Source organism: Micropterus dolomieu, linkage group LG08 (assembly GCF_021292245.1).
Source record: "Micropterus dolomieu isolate WLL.071019.BEF.003 ecotype Adirondacks linkage group LG08, ASM2129224v1, whole genome shotgun sequence".
NCBI lineage: Eukaryota > Metazoa > Chordata > Actinopteri > Centrarchiformes > Centrarchidae > Micropterus > Micropterus dolomieu.
The window spans coordinates 16908846-16929376 of NC_060157.1; the positions used below are offsets into that span (position 1 = coordinate 16908846).

At 42.1% G+C, this 20531-nt stretch overlaps 1 protein-coding gene across 6 annotated transcripts in view; it reads left to right on the forward strand.

Moving 5' to 3' along the window:
• The window catches only part of LOC123974535 (neuron navigator 1-like), a 100836-nt gene that overhangs the window by 63919 nt on the left and 16386 nt on the right, over positions 1–20531 (forward strand). For all 6 annotated transcript variants that reach the window (XM_046055328.1, XM_046055330.1, XM_046055329.1 and 3 more), the window contains exons 10-11: positions 14160–14298; positions 17547–17850. In XM_046055328.1, coding sequence (XP_045911284.1) covers positions 14160–14298; positions 17547–17850 — 443 coding nt within the window. The remainder of the gene's footprint in view (positions 1–14159; positions 14299–17546; positions 17851–20531) is intronic.

Genomic DNA, 20531 nt, shown 5'->3' on the forward strand with positions numbered 1-20531 from the left:
CACACACAGGGCACTTATACAAACCCAATTGTCTCACACACACACACACACACACACACACACACTCGCCGTCTAACCTAGTGGCAGACACACACACACACATTTTCAGTTTTAAATCCCAGAGCACCAGCTAGGGTGTTTGAGTTGGACATGTGTGCTTAAACACACTGGCTGTCAAAAGACTGATAAACTATATGATTGTAGCCAGAGGTGGTATTACTAAGTCTGGGAGTCTTTGCATGTGTAAACTTAATGTGTGGGTGTAATGAAACATTAAACATGCATCATTAGCTAACCAGATCCAGCCAACACAAAGATTTGATCAACTCTGTCAGTCATATTGAACGCAGTCCAACATCAACGTGTTCGTCCCTCTGTGTGTGTGTGTTGTCATCTGAACATTATACAAAAAGCCTGACTCAGCATGACATACCCCTATCCAGGCCCACCCCTGGTTAACAACACAACTTCATCCAAAAAGCTGATCTGCAAGATGGGGTGACATCACTCATTAATATGTGTCACACCCGAGTCCTTTCTGTTTCTTTTAATTAGACCAAAATGGAGCATCAGTTGCTGTGATGCAGACCAGGTTCATGTTGTGGCTGATGTCATTTAGCTGTGCATGGGAAGTGTTGGTCAGTGGTATAACAGCAGTTCTGATTGGTTGAAAGCTTAGACAGCTTCCTGCCACCAGCTGCTTCACTGGAGACCAAGCATAGTAATTAAAGCTGAAATATGTAATGTTTATAATTAATGTATCATTAATTATATGCATCTGGATCTGTGGAGGGCAGTGAAACGGCACAGTCACCACACTATTGAGAAACGTTGATCAGGTTTGTCAGGTGGCACCTGTCAGCTGACGGTGCCAATGCCTTCTAGCTATGACATTTTAGTAAATTAAGTGTTTGTTATTTTTGTTATCTGGTTGGTTGAGGGCATTTTCACTGCACACCAGCAACAATGCATCTTTGCTGTAGTTTGAAGGCGTAGAACATTTCAGATTCCAAGCAATACTGTTTTCATCACACACACAAACACACACGCAGATTGTCACACAGGTTGTCAATTGTTGCTGGACTGAAGGGCTCAGGGTCAAATATAGATTAGGTTGTTTTGGAAACACACTCTGCTCATTCAGAAACTGGATGAGTTAGAAGGGTCAACGGCCTGTCGACAATTGTATCACACCCACATGAATCATGGTTCATGAGCAATACTTGATTATCTAAAGCACACAAACATGTCCACACAAGTGCAGATAAATTCTAAAACCCAGATTAGGTGTTGAAAACTGTCTATCCGCACAGGCGTGTTTTTGAAAAAATTCCTGATCACACAGAGACGGCAGGGTAATTAAAAGCATTTTAAATATCTTCTACTGCTGGCCGCTTGATGCAGCAGCTGACCAACCAGACCATATGACAGTTTATACGTCTGAAAATAAAAACAAAAAGATGTTGACTTTCTGCATCCACTGTGCCAGCATTTTCACATTTATTCACAAATGGCTTAATTTTCAGTGGCCAGTAACCCAAAGTAACCCAGAGTCGGTCACATGGCCGAAGTCATTTCATGCAGCCACTGACCCTTGATGTTTTGCTTTTAAGTGAACAGGTTTCCTTGGCCTGCCTACAAGGTCATTAGGGAGACCCGAGAGCGAAACAACAGATGCTTGTAACGGGTGCTTGTAAGACACATACACTTTTTTTTTTATTGTACACGCTGGAGCCTGTGTTCACAAACAGAGCTCATATTTTCATGAGGTGGTGCGCCCTGTGGTTTAGTGAGTTTCTCTGTTACATCAAAGCCAGAGAAGGACCTACAGCCAGACAACAGTCCACGTTAACAGGCTCGCTGGAAACGAGAGAGACAGCTTCAAGCCTAACCACTATGGCCACCGAGAATAACAACCTGTGGATGTCGACTTTACCTGATCGTGAAGTATTTTTCTAGAAAATGTAGAGAGTGAACATAAAGCTGCTATATTGAAACTTTCAGAGTTAAATGGAAAGTGAGACCGTTCCTCCAGTTGTGTTGTTATTGGAACTTATGGATCCGTCATGTTATTTGTGTGTGTGCACTCGTGCAATGGTATGCATATATGTGTCTGCATATGTTTGAGGATTAGGGAGTGGGACCCCAGAATACACTCGTTGGAATGTGAAGTGTGTGTGTTTTGAGTAGCCCGAGGGCAAGGAATGTCTCCCAAACTCACGGTACACAACTTTAAATGGCATGACCGGAGTGCATGTGTTGTGAGTGACAGCAGGCGATGGGTGCGTGCTCATGCAGGGTGCGCCCCGAGGCCTGTTGGTCACCACCACATGTGTTCACGTGCGCGAATATGCACAAAAACACACACATACAGCGGCTTGTCTGTCCCCTCCACAGCATGGGAGTAATGTGTGTGTTTTAATAGGTGTCTGCTTTATCTCAGCCAGGAGAAGTGAAAGAGAATCTCTGCTCCAGTCAATGGGCCTTTTCATTCTTTTTTGTTCAGGTGGTGTTTGGACAACCCTTGGCAGGTGCTTAGTGGTGTTCTGCTCAGATCTGTAGTCGCTTTGTGTAGCTTGATTTGATTGCAAATCGCATTTGATTCACGTTCTTACTTTGTGCTGTCTCTGTCTATTTCTTTCTGTTCACCTCTGTCTGTCTAAACATATCTAAAAACTGGCTAAAGAGATGCCGCTTGACCTTTTAAGTACCGCCAGCCCACAATCCACTGATCCGCTCCAGTCAGCATATTTAACATCTCGCTTCATTTTGGAAACTGACTACTGTTGTCTGTGCTAATCTGGAAGATTAACACATAATCAAGTGGTGGCATTAGTTGATAAGATGTCGTCATCAGAAAATACCAAACGGACCCGAGCATTGAAGGCATATTTTTATTGCGACAATTTCTTTGTTTTCTTTGTCTGAAATTTTATTTACGGGTCTGTGCCAGTTGTTCCGACTGACGTATTTGGTACCCATGTTTCCCATGGCTCACATCTTGCTGACATCATAATTCCTCCATCTGCTATATGTGCACGTGTGTGTGTGTGTGTGTGTGTGTGTGTGTAAATGTGTGTTAGAGGGAGTTAGTTCCCTGTTGTGATGCATTTGACAGTACTGCACTGACTGTATCCTCATTACACTCAATGAATACCAATCTTTCACTATTAGATATCTCCGTTAATATCAGTAATAAAACTTGTCTGTGCAACGTTGTCCTTTCCTAAAACCCAACAGGTTGCTTGTGTTGTATTTCCCTCAGTTTTGTTGTCGTTGACATGTCTGGAGGGAGGCCGGAGGTAATTCTACCCCAGGATCCAACCCCTTGTCTTGGGCCTCTGCGTGACGGGGTTCCCCTTGTGAGCTCCTCCCCAGTTCTTAGCCCGTGAGTTGGGGCTGGGAAGCGCTCCACTCTGCACACCCAGACTGAACTACTTATGGACGTGATTTAAACGGCCGTTCCACCTTGTCCCAGGAGTGCTGTCCCTCTTCTGCTTCCTGCTCTCTTGTAGAAAAGAAAGGGACTTTGGAAGAAACTCTAATTTGGGGGTCAAGGCTTATTGGGTCATATAAGAGCTCTGAGACATTTTAATATCATCTGAGATCTAACACTCTTTGACCTAATTTGCAGTTTTTTAAATCCCTTTCTTACTTAGAAAATGAATGCTTTAATTTATGCTAAATAAGTTCAAAGGGCATTGTTTGTATTGTGACTACATTCAAAGCCCTGCATCAGCCATGTTTAGACTGGGGGTCAGTGACCTTTACTCTTCAACCCTTTTTGAGCTGAGTAAGAAGAAAACAGATACTAAGACGAAGAGTGTCTGGTGCCTCTCAAGGAATCATCTGTACACCTCTCCCAGTTACCACTGTTTTCCTTTTTTGGGGCTACAGTATGAGAAGATCAAGATGACCCAGCCAGTGTCAGCATGATCAACAGTCACACAGTCTTTGGTTCCAAGAGTATTTCACCACTCTCAGTTCCTTATATGAAGCTTGGAGCCTTCCACCGTTTCGACTGTCTCGTTTCATTTCACGGGGATGACGTAGTTCAGAGCCAAGTCGACGCTCAGCTGCGACGTGTTGAACTCTGAACAAACCTGCTCCATCCACCCAGGGGAGGTCAGGAGGTGAGAGATTCAGAGATAAATTTGCTGGCTAGGGAGAATTTCGCTGAAGCAATTTCTCCTTTTTCTTGAGCTGTACCATTTTCCTCTCCGTCCATCTATCTCCACCTCCCCCACACTCTTTTACTGACCAGGATTCCTGCTGCGTCTGAGTGCCTTTTGAGTGCTCTAACTTTCTATCCAGAAAGCCCCGAAGCATTTGTCGAATGTGTCACCGTCCTTGTGAGGAAGATTTGGAAGAATGATGTACCTCAATATTAGTCTACACACAGACCCACACCTTAGAGCCAGCAACTGGCAGCCTGGCTGGCTTAGTGTAACCCTCAGAGGAGCAGTGACTTGAGCAAAGCTGCCATTCCCACCAGCTCCTAACATCACACACTACTGACAGCTAATTCAAGCTTCACTCCAGGGGACAATAGCAATTTAGTGCATCTGATGTGTATGTGTGTGTGTGTGTGTACACTGTATACTGTATGTGCTTGTGTTTGTGTCCTAAACCCCCAGGCCATTCCTGTCAGGGATATGCCTGTCAAAGGCACAACAGGGTTTCTCCTCCGTGATGGCCATTTAGGGATGTGACCTCCTATTTCCCTCCGTGGACACACACGTATACACAAATACAGCACCTCTAGCTGATGCCCCTGGCCTGCCATGATCCTGGTGGCAGATGGAATTAGCAGTAATTACCAACTCATTAACTCCAGCCTGCTCCTTAATCCTCTGTAATGCCCAAATACTGCTGTGTGTGGTGTGTGTGTGAATGTGCCCGTGTGTGTACAAAAGGCTGTCCAAGCAGCTATCACACATTGTTCTATTCCACATCATGGAAATGGGACGGAGAGGAAACAATAAATAACGCTGAAGAGGAAATTAATTTCTCTGTTTGGTGTGTACCCAAATGCAGGCTGCTTGCACAATCTAGTTTTTAATTGGGTCTTGTCAATGATTTACTGTAAGTGTTCAACAATACAATTCAGCAGAGAACCTGCATTGGGTAGCTAATTAAAAGCGATTTTTAACGACAGATTTGTTGCTAATTGCTCTACAAGTGCCCCAAGCACCCAGACAACCACATTGCTTCATTAAAAAGTGGTAGAATAAGTCATTTGCCCTGTGAGATTAAAGGTCAGAACAGCATGTATTACAGTGTTCCTCTGATAAGAACATACCATGACTCCAGAGGGCAGCAGACGGCTGATACTTTATGGCATAAGCAGCAGAAATGACACGGCCTGCATGTGAGGTAAAATCATAGATAAGCAACATATATCATGATCAACGTAGCTACAGTAGCAACAGTCTGCAGTGGCTGGAGGTTCTCGCAATGTTATGTCTGTACCTCATGTGTCAGAGTTTGAGACTTTCAAGATATAATAAGGGCTTGGCCTGCAGAGTCCTTCATGGCTGTATATGGTGCTGCAGTGATGGATAATCCTATGCAGAGGAGTAGGGCATCTTAAAAAATCAATGTGACCTACAGAATGTTTTAAATGCTCATCTAGCAAGGAAGAACATTTTGATAACATCTCAACCGTATCCTATTTCTACTCTCCATTTGATTGGAAACTGATGATTTTGTTGTGACAGTCTGCTACATTCTTATAAGCCACCAATGTGGTTCACAGATCCCTGTGTGTGTGCATGTGTGTGTGTTTGTTTCCTGGTGATAAGCTGCTGAAGTGGTCCAGGGACCCATATTGTTAGCCATCTGTGCACACAAATCACATTCACCCTTCTTTCTGTCTTACCAGGTAAATGCCCATCCACACATATTTGATGTGAGCTCATGCACATAGTCAGCTGGATTTTTATTATAAAATATCTGGGGCTTAACTGTGCCGCATTTTTTTTAAGACTCTTGTCTCCCAGATGGTCAGTGCATCCATGTGTTGGGGAGAAGAAACACTGATGATGGGTGTGGCGGGCCATGCTGCTCTCCCCCTACAAATGAGTCATTTTGTTTTGTGAGAATCTGTATTTTGCACCGGTGTCATAGTGGGTTTACATCCTGTTTTACGTGTCCAGACTGAAACCTGTAGAGGATGTTGAAGCCGAAGCCGTCTTCAGCTTTTCTTTTTATGGTTGACCTCTTAGTTTTGCTCATCTTTTTTTCCCCTTCTGAACGCAATAAATAACATGGCTTATGCATCCATACACCTGCTGTAAGGTGGAATGTGGTGGGATGGATGAGTCTATTTCAGTTGGTAGTTTTTTTGTGTATAGGCAAGCAGATGTGTCCTCTCAGTGTCCCTCACCCATGACTTAGAGGCCAAGTCACCAGCCGTTTTCTTCCTCTTCTTATCTGGAAAAACTGAATTATACAGATAGATACGCACGCACAGACAATGCATCTCACTTTATTGTCATCGCTAACACCAGTCACAGTCTCACTCTTAGTCTTTGGAGAATCTAATGACTTCAGCAGCCCTTTCATGCATGCCCCCTCCGGTTTCTGAGCTGAATGCCCAGTGCCAGTCTGGCAGTGCCCTACTTTCCATTTGCCTGAAAAGGCATCACTACAACTAGAACCCGTCTGATTTAGCCATTTTGGGTTCTGCCATGTGACACTGTGGATTTTAATAGGAATGGAAAGTTCCTGTCCACTGTGGGACTGCAGAAACACTTTCCATGCATTTACACAAGTAGAAGAGACTGTGTCCAAATACGAACCTGAATAAAACGTGTTTAACCCCATGAGGGTACAAAGAGTTGAACCTTTTTATACGTATCCCCATTACATTTTTGTACAATAACATTCGCCACATCTGGAGCCTTTTTTACATTTCTGCTCCTGTATCATTGCATCCAAACTATTTCTACAAACTCTGTCCCCTCTACTAGCTAACACCTCCCAACTGCCTATTCTTATCTTATCCGCTCCAGTAATGTCCTGCCTCCTGATTGGCACGAATGCATTAGCACCGTCGCTAGCTTAAAGGTGCCCTGTGGAGTTTTCTTGTAAACAAGCAAAAGTTATGTTTACATTCAGTGTTACTCAGCAAAACGCATGGTGGTATCCTTAAAGTCTGGCAAAGGTGTCAAGGGCACTTCCTTCACTGTAAAACAAAAAAGTATTTTAAATCCAGCATTGTTTACCTCCATGTTGACTAGCTTGTGGTATTCTTCTTCACTGCCTTCGCTGGCACACTGCAGCATATCTCAGCCCATTACTGCTTCCTGTTAATTAGTGGAATAATGTGACACCATTGGTGGGACTGTATCGTGTGTACATGTGCGTCCTCATGCAGAAGATAAATAAAACAGGGATCCACTCACAGACAAAACAGCTCCCTAGCACCACTAAAGGTTCTGAAACTCCACAAAGAACCTTTAGGGGGACATAACTAAACATTCATAATCCTTTCAATTTGCTGGTGGAATATTCTGATTTTGCTGCAGAGTGATGTATGATTAGATAAAAAGATTGATAATGACATTTTGCTCTTCCTTGCTATTGATCTGTTGTTTAGTGGCAGGCTTAAGTGCACTAACACTCTCTACAATGTGCATTGACTATTGATCAGGTAATTACTTCAGTTGTTTTTTTATGAATCATTTCTATGTAGGACAGTAAGTCTGTCTCCTTCCACAATCACTACCCATCTTCTGACCACGCATCAAAGTCAAAAATTACCTAATTAGTCCTAAAAGTTTAATTGTACTTGCCCTGACGCAGGACAGCTTCAGCATCACATTCCTCCAATTGGCCTCTATGCAGTTTTAACAAATGTTTGTTTAGATGGAACAGCTTATCAACTAGTGCTGTTAAGTCTGCTCCCTGAGGCTGGCAAGACTCCAACTCACAGCAAGCACTGCTCCCACAAACCGCAGGCAAAACTGCTTTGTCTCTGTAGTGTGGCTTTTTCTTCCTTCTGGATGTAGTGTATTTCTATCACTTTCTTTCTCCCGTCCCTCAACCTCAGAGAGGTCAGAGCGAGGAGAGAAGAGGGGGAGACAGAGGGAGAAGGGACTCCAGAGCTCTTATAATGAGCAGCAAAAAAAAGACCATTCACGTTGAGATCAGAGCAATTAGCGCCATAGTTTGAATAGTGGAGGAACACAGAAGCATGTTAATAAAAGCCTCGATTATTAAGATCAGCAGCAGCCATTAAACTATTCTGGTGATAGTCTGAGAGGCTCAGTGTTTGTGTGTGTGTGCCGGACCTCTATGCAGACTACGAGGAACAAAGAATTCATGTCTCTGTGAAAGGAGGATGTTGTTAAATACTGATCAGCATGACATTTATTAGCCTGGAAAATCTAAATGAAATATTCAAACGATTTGAAATATTCTGCAGCCTGTGTAAAACATTCTCACTCTCTAAGCGATGACAAATGACTAAAGTTTGCTCCGGACTCATTTTCAGACGTGCGTTTATAATTTCATGAGCGAAGTCAGAGTAGGAAACCACTTGTGCGCAGCTGGCTCGGGATGACCGAATGCAGCGTGTCCATGTGGCATAGTCTCAGCTCAGTGGGATGCTGCATTTCGCACATGGCGTGCAGAAAAAAAGCATCCGTCAGGTGAAGAATGGGTTTAATCAAGCGCCTCTCAGATTAATCGACATTTATTGTAGCCTAAATCAAATCAACACTGATATTCATTTTGCTCATGAAATTACAGTTATAGGGGGCCATTTTTCAATGTCCTGACCTTCTCCTCCGGCTTTGTTCTTTAGCTTGAGATCAGGTCTAAAGTCACTGTAGGCCAATGAAATTTAACATCCATAAGCAGGACATACATAAGTGGTTTATGGCCATGGTTTGCAATTTGTACTTTAATAACATCATATAATAATCACATTTAATTAAACCTTAAAGCCATTCATTGTATCTTGCATGTTGTTGGCAAGCAATTCAGATTCTCCATGATGTCTGTAGATGGCTGGTGTTATTTTGCTTCTTAGAGGAAGATATACTGTATGTCTGGCTAATTAAAATGAATATAAATGTGGCAGGGAAGTGGTTTGACTAAAATGGTGCTTGCTAGTTAATCCATGAGAGCAGTAATATAGATGATTTGGGTGCTAATATTATCCCTCAGTCTCTGCAGCTGCTGCTAAAGAATGAAAAAGATGAGGCGGCACGAGGAGAGATAAAGATGGAGAGATTTCAGAAGCGGCTGTTGAAGGAAGGAAGGATGGAGCGGATTGAGGTAGAGGAGGCAAGTTGGTGGAAGATTAGAGGGAGAGTTGAGAGAGTCTCATCATGTCCTGAAATATTGAGGTTTTCTATGTGTCATCAACTGCACTTCTCTCTATAGGGCTCTCTTTTTTATGCTTGTCGTTTCAGTTCTTTCACCTCTCACCACACGCCACTTCACCCTCTTCTCTCTCTCTCAAGTGTTTCATCGCCGTCTTTTCAAGCTCACACTTGATGGAGGACTATAGAAGGCAAAGAACTGTGAATGACTTGACAGTGGATCTGCTTTAGCCGTGCATCGGCAGACACTGATTGAAGGTATCAGGTTATGGTTTAGAAATAAGCAAGTAGTTGTTTTTTTTAGCCAAAAACCTTTGGACTGACTTGGACAGTTTTTAATGCACTTGCATGAATTTTAAAGGCTTCAGCAGATAATTTCTCAGATCTGTTGGAACACTGAGAAGCGTGGGTCACTGAAGTCTGATTGAATATAATTTATGCGGCTCAAAACTGAAGGCAGTCTAACTTATTGCCAAGACAGCCACACTGAAAATCCCACACATACACACACACAGACGAATTTTAACACTGACTTATGATGCCTTATGTTCCTCTTGGAACCGACATTGTCTCAACATCTCAATTACTTTCTGAGTCTCTGAGGTGTCTAGGATTTTTATTATATAAAGCTCATTTCATTTTTCCGAGGAATCAAAAAAGCGGTACAGAATTTCTTCTTGGTGATTAAAATACTTTTCTTTTTTCCTTCCCTCAACCAACATAATCTGACTGATAATTCAGATAAAATCCTTTGTTTTTAAATTTTATTCACCCATTGAGCAGGCGCTGCCCGTTATGTTTGACCCCTGGCCTCGTCTCCCTGCTCTGTGAGTTCCTGTTTTCACATGTGTCAGGCTGAGTGACACCAAATCCATCAGAGACTGTGTTTTTTCTGTTTCCTATCAGATGTGAATTATTCATCAGAGAGAGGATTATCATTCCCCGAAAGCACCGGTGGACACCCAGATAGCTCTGAAGTGAATAACAGGATATGAAGAGAAAGGTGTTGCTTCAGAGCTTCACTTGTTAACTGATTTTCACAGCTGTGTCTGTTTATCTCCAAGCAATGAGTTTGTTCCATGAGGAATACACAAGTATTTGGTTCTCTGGATGAGTTCAAAGTTTGTTAGTTCCTTTGTGCATTTTTGTGCTAGGGAGTAAATAGAAATGTGGTATAAAACAGGAATCAAAAATCTGCTTTTATGTAAAAACAACATCCTTCTTAGAAAATTGTTCATCCCTAATTGAGTCTTTAACTGCATATTTTGTTATAAAATAAAGTGTGAAATCACCTTCCAGTTGACAAGGTAATGCAAACATGTGGCATTACAAAGATCGGGTTTATCCCATCAGTTTTTCTAACCAATTTTATGAGCTCAAGGATTTGTGTTTTTTTTCAACTTGTAAACATTCATTTGAAATGAAAACATGTGAACCACAAAATGGATCACAACAAATGTTTTTGAATGTCTTTTTCGAAACCGACTAATTTTAGTTTAAAGAGGTGGTATTATCATGCTCATTTTCAGGTTCATAATCTTATTTAGGGTTTGTACTAGAACAGGTTTACATGGTCTAATTTTCAAAAAACACCATATTTTTTTGTCATACTGCACATTGCTGCAGCCCCTCTTTTCACCCTGTGTTGAACGCTTCGTTTTACATCTTGTCTCTAAATGATCTTTGTTGGGAGTTGCACATGTGCAGTTCCTAGTTAAGGAGTACTAGCCAATCAGAAACAGAGAAGGGCGGGCCTATGAGAAGCCGGTAAACACGGCTTCGTTTCAGCTGTACATGTTGCCGACCAGTTTGGCAACATAGACTGACGCAAGAGTTTCAGAGTGGTGAGTTATTAATCTGTAACAAAAGTATCTTTCATCTGTAAAGTTTTAACTGAGCATGGTCTCTATATCACAGTAACAACTTCATGTCCATTGACTGCGTGGAGTGTTGCTAGTATTTGGAAGGGAGAGGAGAGGTGTGCTGCAGTTCAGTGTTTTTCCACCAGTATTTTTGAGGGCATGTCGGACTAGCTGCTTGGCGAGCGTTATATGACAGGCTGGACTACAAATGAGCTGTTTCATGCAGTTCAGAGCAGTGTTTTCTATGGGAGATGGGAACTCCCTTTGGGGTGGACTTTTTCACTTTGCAAATCTATTACATGCACAAAAAAGATATATTATTCAATAAAGGAGAGGGAAGGAGGCAAAAAGCATAATACCACCTCTTAAATGAAAAATTTTATTCGTTTTTTTGGAGCATTTCACATGCAGACAGAAAGTGTGGGTCGGGTCTCTGGATGTGTCTGGCCCAATCCTACTCTGGCATATAGACATGGCAACATGACAGCCACTTCAGACGTAAAATTTTGTCTGCTGTTTTTTTTTTCTGTCTATATATCCACAGGCGGGATGGAGGGGCCTTTCCTTTTGCCCCTCTCCCACTTGATCCCTGCTGTCAAGTCCCTCAGGGTACAGTGTGACCCATACAGGCACTCAACCAGAAGGCCCACACCGCTTTCTCTCCCTTCATCCTCCCCTGTGCCACAGTATACATGACCTCGTTAGGCAAGCCCCACCCTCCTAACTTGTTTTACAGTATAGTATGATATCAGTGTAACCTATTGGCCCTAATAAGAGAAAAACCCCAACCCCCTAACTTCCAAAGCATGACCTACTTAATGTATATTAGCACATGTGGATGTACACCCCAACCCACACCACTGAGATGTGCCTTTTTCTCCACTACTATCCCCCTTTCTCATTCCGACAAATCATTGTGCTGAGCCAGATGATACAGTTGTTCCAATTATTTCTTGAGGTTTATATGCCTTGACTGGTTATATTAATCTAGAAAAAGCGTTCTATATCTGTTATCATAAGACAGGAAATGTCCAAACCCTCAACCACAGTTGATTTGTTAGGGGAAAAATCCAAACTGATTTGCTTGAATTTTGCCATTCAACAATTGTACACGCAATGAAGAAATCTGTTGTTAAATTGGCTTGATTTCCACAGGTTAAGATTCTAGCATCAGTGTTTTGTACTCGGAAATGTTCAACAGGTTTCCAGGGTAGACCAGACAATAGCCCAATCTAGTTTATAAAATATCATGCATTAGTGTCTGGCTATCGAAATGAATAATGGTGGCAGAACTAGACAAGACTGGTTGAGTAAAAGTGAGTAAACAATCAAGTGCAATGCAGAATCGTGAAATAGTTCCTGGAATGCACTGACCATCATAGACAGGCCAACGTTATCCGAGTGTAATTTTGCTTTAATTTTGATGTCGATTGATGTTATTGTTTTAGATATACAGAGGTAACCACTGTAGAAACAAATGATTTTCAAAACAATTGCTCTAGAGGAAAAGGAAAACAGCCAAGCGGACAGACTTCATAGTCCTGGCACAGACTCCCCTCCTGTATGCACTCGTGGGCGCATGCATCAGTGTATATGTTCTTCAGTGCTATTTTTGTGTGTGTGGGTTGAGATGATGTTGAGAGCGCTCCAGATTACTGTTTGCCATGTGTTTGCAGCGCTTGCAGTCTGAAAGTTAGATATATAGAGCAGCGTGCGTTAAATGGGGTCTATGTGTATGAATATTTAATCAAAAGACAAACGGGAAGACATGGAGCCAAGTGAGCCAACTGCTGATGTAACTGAGCTAGTGGTGCTTTTGATAGATCATGCAGTGTATAACCTCGAGAAGATATCCGGTTAACTGATTGTTAACTGATAGATTGTTTCTGTCAAGTATTCTGGGGTATAAGAGCATGTGGTGGTGTGGGAGACTTGATCGAGCTTTGCCGAGAAAAAGAATTAGCTTCTGTATGCCCTTGAAGTTGGAAAGGATTTGGTGTCTTGCTCAAGGCTCTTGATTGGACTGAGGCTTCAACTCAGAAGAAAACTCTATTCAAACACTTTTGTGCACTGAAAATAGTAGCACACCTGCATCTGTGTGAACTTAACCTAATTACTGCAGTATACTAAGAGTCTTGCATTCAACATGGCTAAGCTGTTGTTTGGTAGGTGAAATGAATCTCCTGACCACAAGATGTCATCCGTTTAGTCAGTGGTTGCCCCTCTTTTTTCAAACGACGTACGTCCACAGCCCTATCATATGAACGAAGTGCCCTTATCATGTTCCAGATATGATCATTTTAATTGCCTTTAAACTAAACAGTACTTACTATGAAATATCTAAGTGGATATGTTAACAGTATTTTTCATACAACTGAACTGTCAGTGTTTTATGTGTTGTACTACTAGAAGTTTCAACCATTTGAACCATTTGAAATGTTTAATCTTTCAACCAGTTATGTATTAATTTCAGTTCTTTATCTGTTATGTTTACAGTAGCTATTTATTGTAACTAGTATGTATTCATTACTTTTAGATGACTATTTCAACTCTTTATCTGTTACATAAAGCTAACTATTTAAACTTTCTCCATTAATTTTAGTTAGCAATTGCAACTCTATCTATTACTTTTAGCTGTCTATATTAACCATTTATCCATTACATTTAGATAACTATTTGAATTGCGTATTCATCACTTTTAGCTTCCTGTTTAGACTTCTCTTATCACTTGTTAACTGATTTTCGTAGACTAATATACTAATTCGCACATATATATATATTTATTTTAAATTAGTAATTTCTATTTTTTCAAATTAGTGGAGCTACTCCACAATATTTCCACGTACTCCCTGGTAAGCAGAAGCACCCCATGTGGTACATGTACCCATGGCTGGGAATCACTGCTTTAATATATGAATATTATCTGACACATCTTCTTCTTCTTTGTCATTGTTTCTTTTAGTTGGGATGAGAGCAGTTCCATCAGCAGCGGCTTGAGTGATGGCTCAGACAACCTCAGCTCTGAAGAGTTCAACACGAGTCCCACTCTCAACTCACTTCCGACCACTCCTATCGGCTCCCGCAGGAATTCAGCCTTAGTGGTAAGTAACACACACATGAACATTCATACAACACACAGCTGGCTTACACAGATGGATTAGCAGTGTGTGGTGGTTACAGTTGTATTGATTAAGTTGTTAATCCAGTGAGGTAATGGTGAGATGCTAAATTATGTGTCATACACTCTGTCATTGTACAGAATGCAGCCCGATTAAGTATTCTACGCACACCCATAATATTTATAGCATCTGCAGCGATAAGTTTTTGCTGCAACACACATACACACACACACTTCACACTGGACAGCCGCATTGTTCCACAAGGCTCCATTTTTGGTCTTTTGTGGGAGTTTTAGAGCTGTGTTATGTGCTATTTTTAGTTGTAATCAGGCATATTTTGGAGGTTTTAGAGAGAAAAAATTAAATTGTAAACTTAAGTTGTTGGTCATTGATCTGCACTAATCCATAAAAACCAGGCAAAAATTGTTGCCTGGTTTTTTCGAAATAAAAGTTTGGGACTTTTATTTCGAATAGAGAGAATAGTTTTTTCCTAGCCAGGATTTCACCCACCTGATTGAGCTGATCCAGAGCCTGTCGCTTTGGCACAGTTCAATGGTATAATTAGCATGACTGACTATGCTTATGTTTTTTCTCACAATAACTTGGAGTACACTGATATACGTATGCTGTGGGGATGGGAGGATGTGGGACTCATGACCTCAGTGCTTCGAAAAATCCTGTGTACGGCTCTGCTTGAGGTTTTTTAAGATCCATCTGTAGGTGTATGAGCTCCAGACAGTGTGTGTATGTGTGTTTTTACACAGTGTCTGATGTAGGTCACACCTCCGCAATGTGGTTTATGTGACTGATGTAGTGGGATTTTTAGAGATAGCGAGAGAGAATCAGAGTAACCATAGCAACCAAAGCGTAGGGATGATGAGAGTGCGGGTCTTTGTCTTCTCGCCGTATACTGAAGGACAGGTCTAGAACGTGGCCATCTGCACACACAGGGCCATCTGCAGTGCTGCATCCGGGCCAGCGAGCAGCAAGAACCGGGGCGCTTCCTTCCACGCCTAGTTGCAGTAGCCATAGCAACCATTACACCCCCATGGCATCATTACCATGGCAACCAACCATCACATCATCATGCACCCCACATTGTCTAATACACATGGCTCCCTGTTCCCAGCTGATGTTTTTCTTTATCATTTTCTCTTTGTGTCCTAAAGCCGTTTCTTTGTCTCTGTTTTCTCCTCTGTATCACTCCACCTTTTGCCTTTTTGCTCTTGCTGAATTTAATTTCCTCAAAGGCAATGCTGATTTTGTAGAGTATGTATTATGTATTAAAGTTAATACACCTACCCAGTGCCTTTTGTGTGTGTGTGTGTGTGTGTGTGTGTGTGTGTGTGTGTCTGCCTGCCTATCTGTCTGTATGTCTGTGTTGTTATCCATGTGTTGCCAAGGTTATCTGGACAGATGTGCATCTCCTTCCCCCCTGTTTCAATAATCAGGGAATGTGTGTGAGGAAATGACAATATTTTATCAACAAGGTCTGGTCAAACAGGACACACACACACCCACTGACACATGCCTCCTCCTCATGTGATGTAAACCTGCCCATGGGGTCTATTGGTTTTAATAAAAAAGGAATTCAGCACATGAGTCCTCGTGAGAACTGCTTGGTGAAATGTTCTGAACTGGCTCACACAAACACACACACACAGCTTCACATTCACACACCTCTTGATAAATTGTGTAACTGTCGGCCTCCTACAGAGGGGACAATAATCTGCCTCTGTGTCCTCATGTAGTCTCCCATAAACACTCACACATACTGCACCCGGGATTATGTATTGTGTGTATTCACCACATACACGTGCAAAAAGCGTTGACTCAGTAATAACCTCACATGTCCTTTAGTTTAACATTTTAATATGTTTATGATGTCTATTTTTTCTCTTTAGGTCAGTGTCTGTGTGAGTCTTTATGTCTCAGCTAATATTTTTGTTGTGTGTGTGTATATATATGCATGCATACAGTCCATAATGTGTGTGCTGGGCAGTTTCTTCTCCTGCTGTCTCTATTGAAGTGTTCAAACAGAGCATATGATAGGATTTAGACTGGGCAGATGAGACATCAGTGAGTGTGTTTTTTAGGTTGACTGGGTTAGACATGTTTTTCTGCTCAGAAGGCATCAAGATGAGACAGAGTCTGAGTCTCTGTCTGAGTCCACACACCTCAACAAATGTCTTTTTTAAAACCATGACCAATGATGAACACTGATTTCAAGGAATACGCAGTGTTTTTGCATAAATGAGTTATTCCATCGGGTCATTCATCCAAGTGTCCCAAGTTAACTCTGTAGCATGGATTAGGTTAAGAGATGTCAGGAAATGAATCACAATCATCCAAAGTAAAACTAGATTTTTAAGTAAGACGTTGTAGTATTGGGGTGTGGTCTGGAGGATTACATGAATAGACTACATTTCTTAAAGTTGGACTTAATTATATTTCATTATCATCTTAGCGGTGGCACACAAAAAGATGTTGCTAACCCATATTATACTGTATGTGCTGGAGTTTTAATGTCCACCAAAACTGCAAGAGGTATCCAAATATAGTTTGACAAAACAACCCCAACAGAAGGTTCACTTTTACTAGTTTTTTTTTTTGCCAGAGATTTCAGCCATATCACACGGTTTCTTCTGCTGATGGAGTTTGTTCAGTTATCACAGAGATAGAGCTGTTGACACAAGAGCCTAATAGCTGTTAGGATTTCATCCAGTGCACATCTACAAATATAGATGAAGGCTAACCTAATTAACCTATGCCTATCCCTCAGGTTTTCCTACAGCTACTTCCAAAAAAAATGGCGAAGGTACTGGTGCTGGATATAAAGATTCATGTAAACCTCGTGTCAAAATTTTGGTAAAAATGTAACAAATAAAGCCTATCTTAAAAGAGAGCTCTTGTTCTTATGTGTGTTAGTCTAATGCAGTTTTTATTTTTATGTGACACCAGAAAAGCTTTCTCTCTCATTCTTCAGTAGCACTATCTCATGATGCTTGTGCTAATTTTTTTTAACTCTGCTTTTTAAGTGGTCAAAACATAGTTAGGTGGGCCACCTTAGAATTAGACAGGCAGGGAAAACCATGACTATAAGCAAACTGTCTGCCACAGACATACAAATAATTATTGGCTCCCTGTTCTGTAAAGCAGACCTCACATACTCACTTCTTAAACACTGTCTTGACACAGTGTGTTTAAGCACGTGTCTGTCCTCTTTCTAGATGCGTACGGATGCAGAGAAGAGATCGCTGGTGGAGAGTGGTCTGTCCTGGGACACTGATGTCACCAAACCTGGACGCAAGAGCCATGGCAGCGGCGTCTATGATACAGGAAGTCTCAAGTCCGAATCAGCCAATAAATGGAAAAAGACACGGACACAGGGGGAGGGTCTGGAAGGAGGGAAAGGCGAACTGAAGAAACCTCAGACCCTGGGTCATGGGAATGTGTTGAAGAAAGGAAGAAACCCACCTGTGGGAGTCACCTCGCCAATCACACACACCTCTCAGAGTGCACTGAAAGTGGCGGGTGAGTGGAGAAACACACACACACACACACACACACAGTGAGGTGTAATATATATAGCTACATTTGAAATGGTTTCATAACCTGCAGACTGACAGATTTCTTTTAATATTCCCTTCTTTCTGGCAGTCTCACACCCACACACAGTCACAGACACACTCTCTGTCTTTGTCCCACACATTCATCCACAGCTGCAGCCCACCCTCCAGGCCTTTTAGAAAGTGGTGCCATGTATCAAACGCCCATCACCACCCACTCCCTTCCTGCCAGCCAACCACACTAACACACAGACACACACTGACCAACAGTGTGTTTTTTTTTTCTTCTTCCTATTGGTCCAGCCTTTCCTATCCACTCTTTATTTTTGTGCCGGACACAGACAGATTTATTGCACTTAAATAAAGGCCTTGTACCCAAAACAACTGGACCAGAGACAGTGTTTGTGCTTGTAATAGTGTGTGTGTGAGTGCAGAAATGTCTGAGATTGTGCCAACCTTACAGAGTGTCACCCATCGCACTTAACACGCGCACAGACTCGCACACAAAGAGCACAATAGCGGGGTTTGTGCGGCTGCTTTTTAAGCACGCCATCTGTGTGCTGTTTACGTAAGTACACGCACACGCTTACACACATATAGACAACCAAAACAACAGGATATTAGTTGATGTGATGTGTGCCGGTCTAGATAGGCAGTGTCTGTGTCAACAGTCCTCTTTCTGAGGGATTGTCCTGTGTTTACGTTGCCAGCTGTTGAAATGACAGACATGCCAAACGTGTGTTGAACCAGCCTGTGATCTATGTGCCTGGCTGCTATTGTTATTGATGTGAACAGTATGAATCTGCGATCAAGGCTACTCAATCTGCCACCAAGTTGGAGACTTGAATTAATCAGATGACTGGAAAAGGTTGTTGTTGCTCATCAGTGTGGAGGAGTCCATGAATTTAACCAAATGAAAGGCAGACATTTGTAGATAAATAGAAACGTCTTTGTTGCTCATGCTTGAGATTAATTAATTGCTGAGCTTTGGCAGGATTGTGTGTTTGTGTGTGTGTCCCACTTTTGTATGCAGGTGTGTCTGCACAGAACTGTATTATTCGCTATATACTAACCTCCAACAATTATTTTCATGATCATTTAATCAGATATTTTTGCAACTTCTCATTTAACTGGTGGCACGGTGGTGCAGTGGTTAGCACTGTCACCTCACAGCAAGAAGGTCATGGGTTCAAACCCCAGTTTCCCCGGCCTTTCTGTGTGTTGTTCGCGTGGGTTCGCGTGGGTTCTCTCTGGATGCTTCGGCTTCCTCCCACCATCCAAAGACATGCGGACTAGGTTGATTGTCCTTAAGTGTGGATGTGAGTGGTTGTTTGTCTATGTGGCCCTGTGATGGACTGGCGACCTGTCCAGGGTGTACCCCGCCTTTCGCCCAATGTCAGCTGGGATTGGCTCCAGCTCCCCTGCAACCTTGTACGCAGGATAAGCGGTTGACATTTACGATATAAAGTGTAAGGTAATAGCAGAAGCACCCATCACAAGTTTCACAAGAATATAAAAGAGGGAGGAGCAGCAAAACCTCATATTTGAAAAGTTGAAACCAACAGAGATTTGTATTTTTTTCTTGATTAATGACTTAAACAATTACTCTGTTATAAAAAAAGGTTGATGCTAATGATGTTGGTGGCGCCTTGGAACCAACATCCACATTTTCTTTAGATTTTTTCCAGTTGTGAGCATCGCCTCTATAACCCTTGTACATTGCATTTTGGGACAACTGAATTAGTAAGCATAATGATCTAGTTTAATGATTTTTGTCACTTCTTTTTGGTGCAAATGTAGTTATATGTAGTTTTAGAAGTGGGACACCATGCAGGTGTTGATCATTCTGTCAGCGCTGAGCGGATGGCTGTTGACTGGTCATGTATCTCTCTGTCTGTCTGTTTCCTCACACACCTGCAGATACTTATGGCCACCTTTCTGCAACAAGCGTTTACACTCCTCTCACATGCACACAAATAAACACGGATACTGTATCCTAACAACCAGAAATTTAAGCACACACATGTTGATGGTTGATAGGAGATGATGTCAGCAGAACCATGGAGTCTGGGAATGAGATGTGTGAAGATACATCATTCCATACTGTCCTCCTTCCACTGCTCTCCCTTCTACCACAGCGGCCTTAAATAGAGGAAGACTTAGGGAAGGAGAATATAAATGAGCAATTTTCCTTCAACGTCCAGAGATGGCAGTGTTTGAAATGTTACAGTATGCAAAGGATTTCTCTGTCTGCCTGTGTGTTCAGATATCCATCCCTTCAGACATGCGGGTCTCTTGAGTCGAGACATCCAGTGATTTGCGGTCTCTTCCTCACACGACGCGTTGTCAAGCTGTGAGCTCTACTGTCTCCACAGCCCGTGTCAATAAATCAGGCTCCATTTGGGTCAAAATTAATACGTATGCCTGGATTCTGTCAATGTGTGTGTTTGTTGCATCTCAATGCCAACAGTGTGTGTTACTGCAGCTAAAATGTTCTTGGAACGTGCAACGTTGCGGTTATACGATGGATTGAGTTTATGACTTGACATGTAAACCCAATTTTCACATTTACAAAAGAACTCCAAGTGTAATGTGTTGTCAGTGTAACATTCCTATAACATCCAATCACTGAGAGCTTTGAGTGTG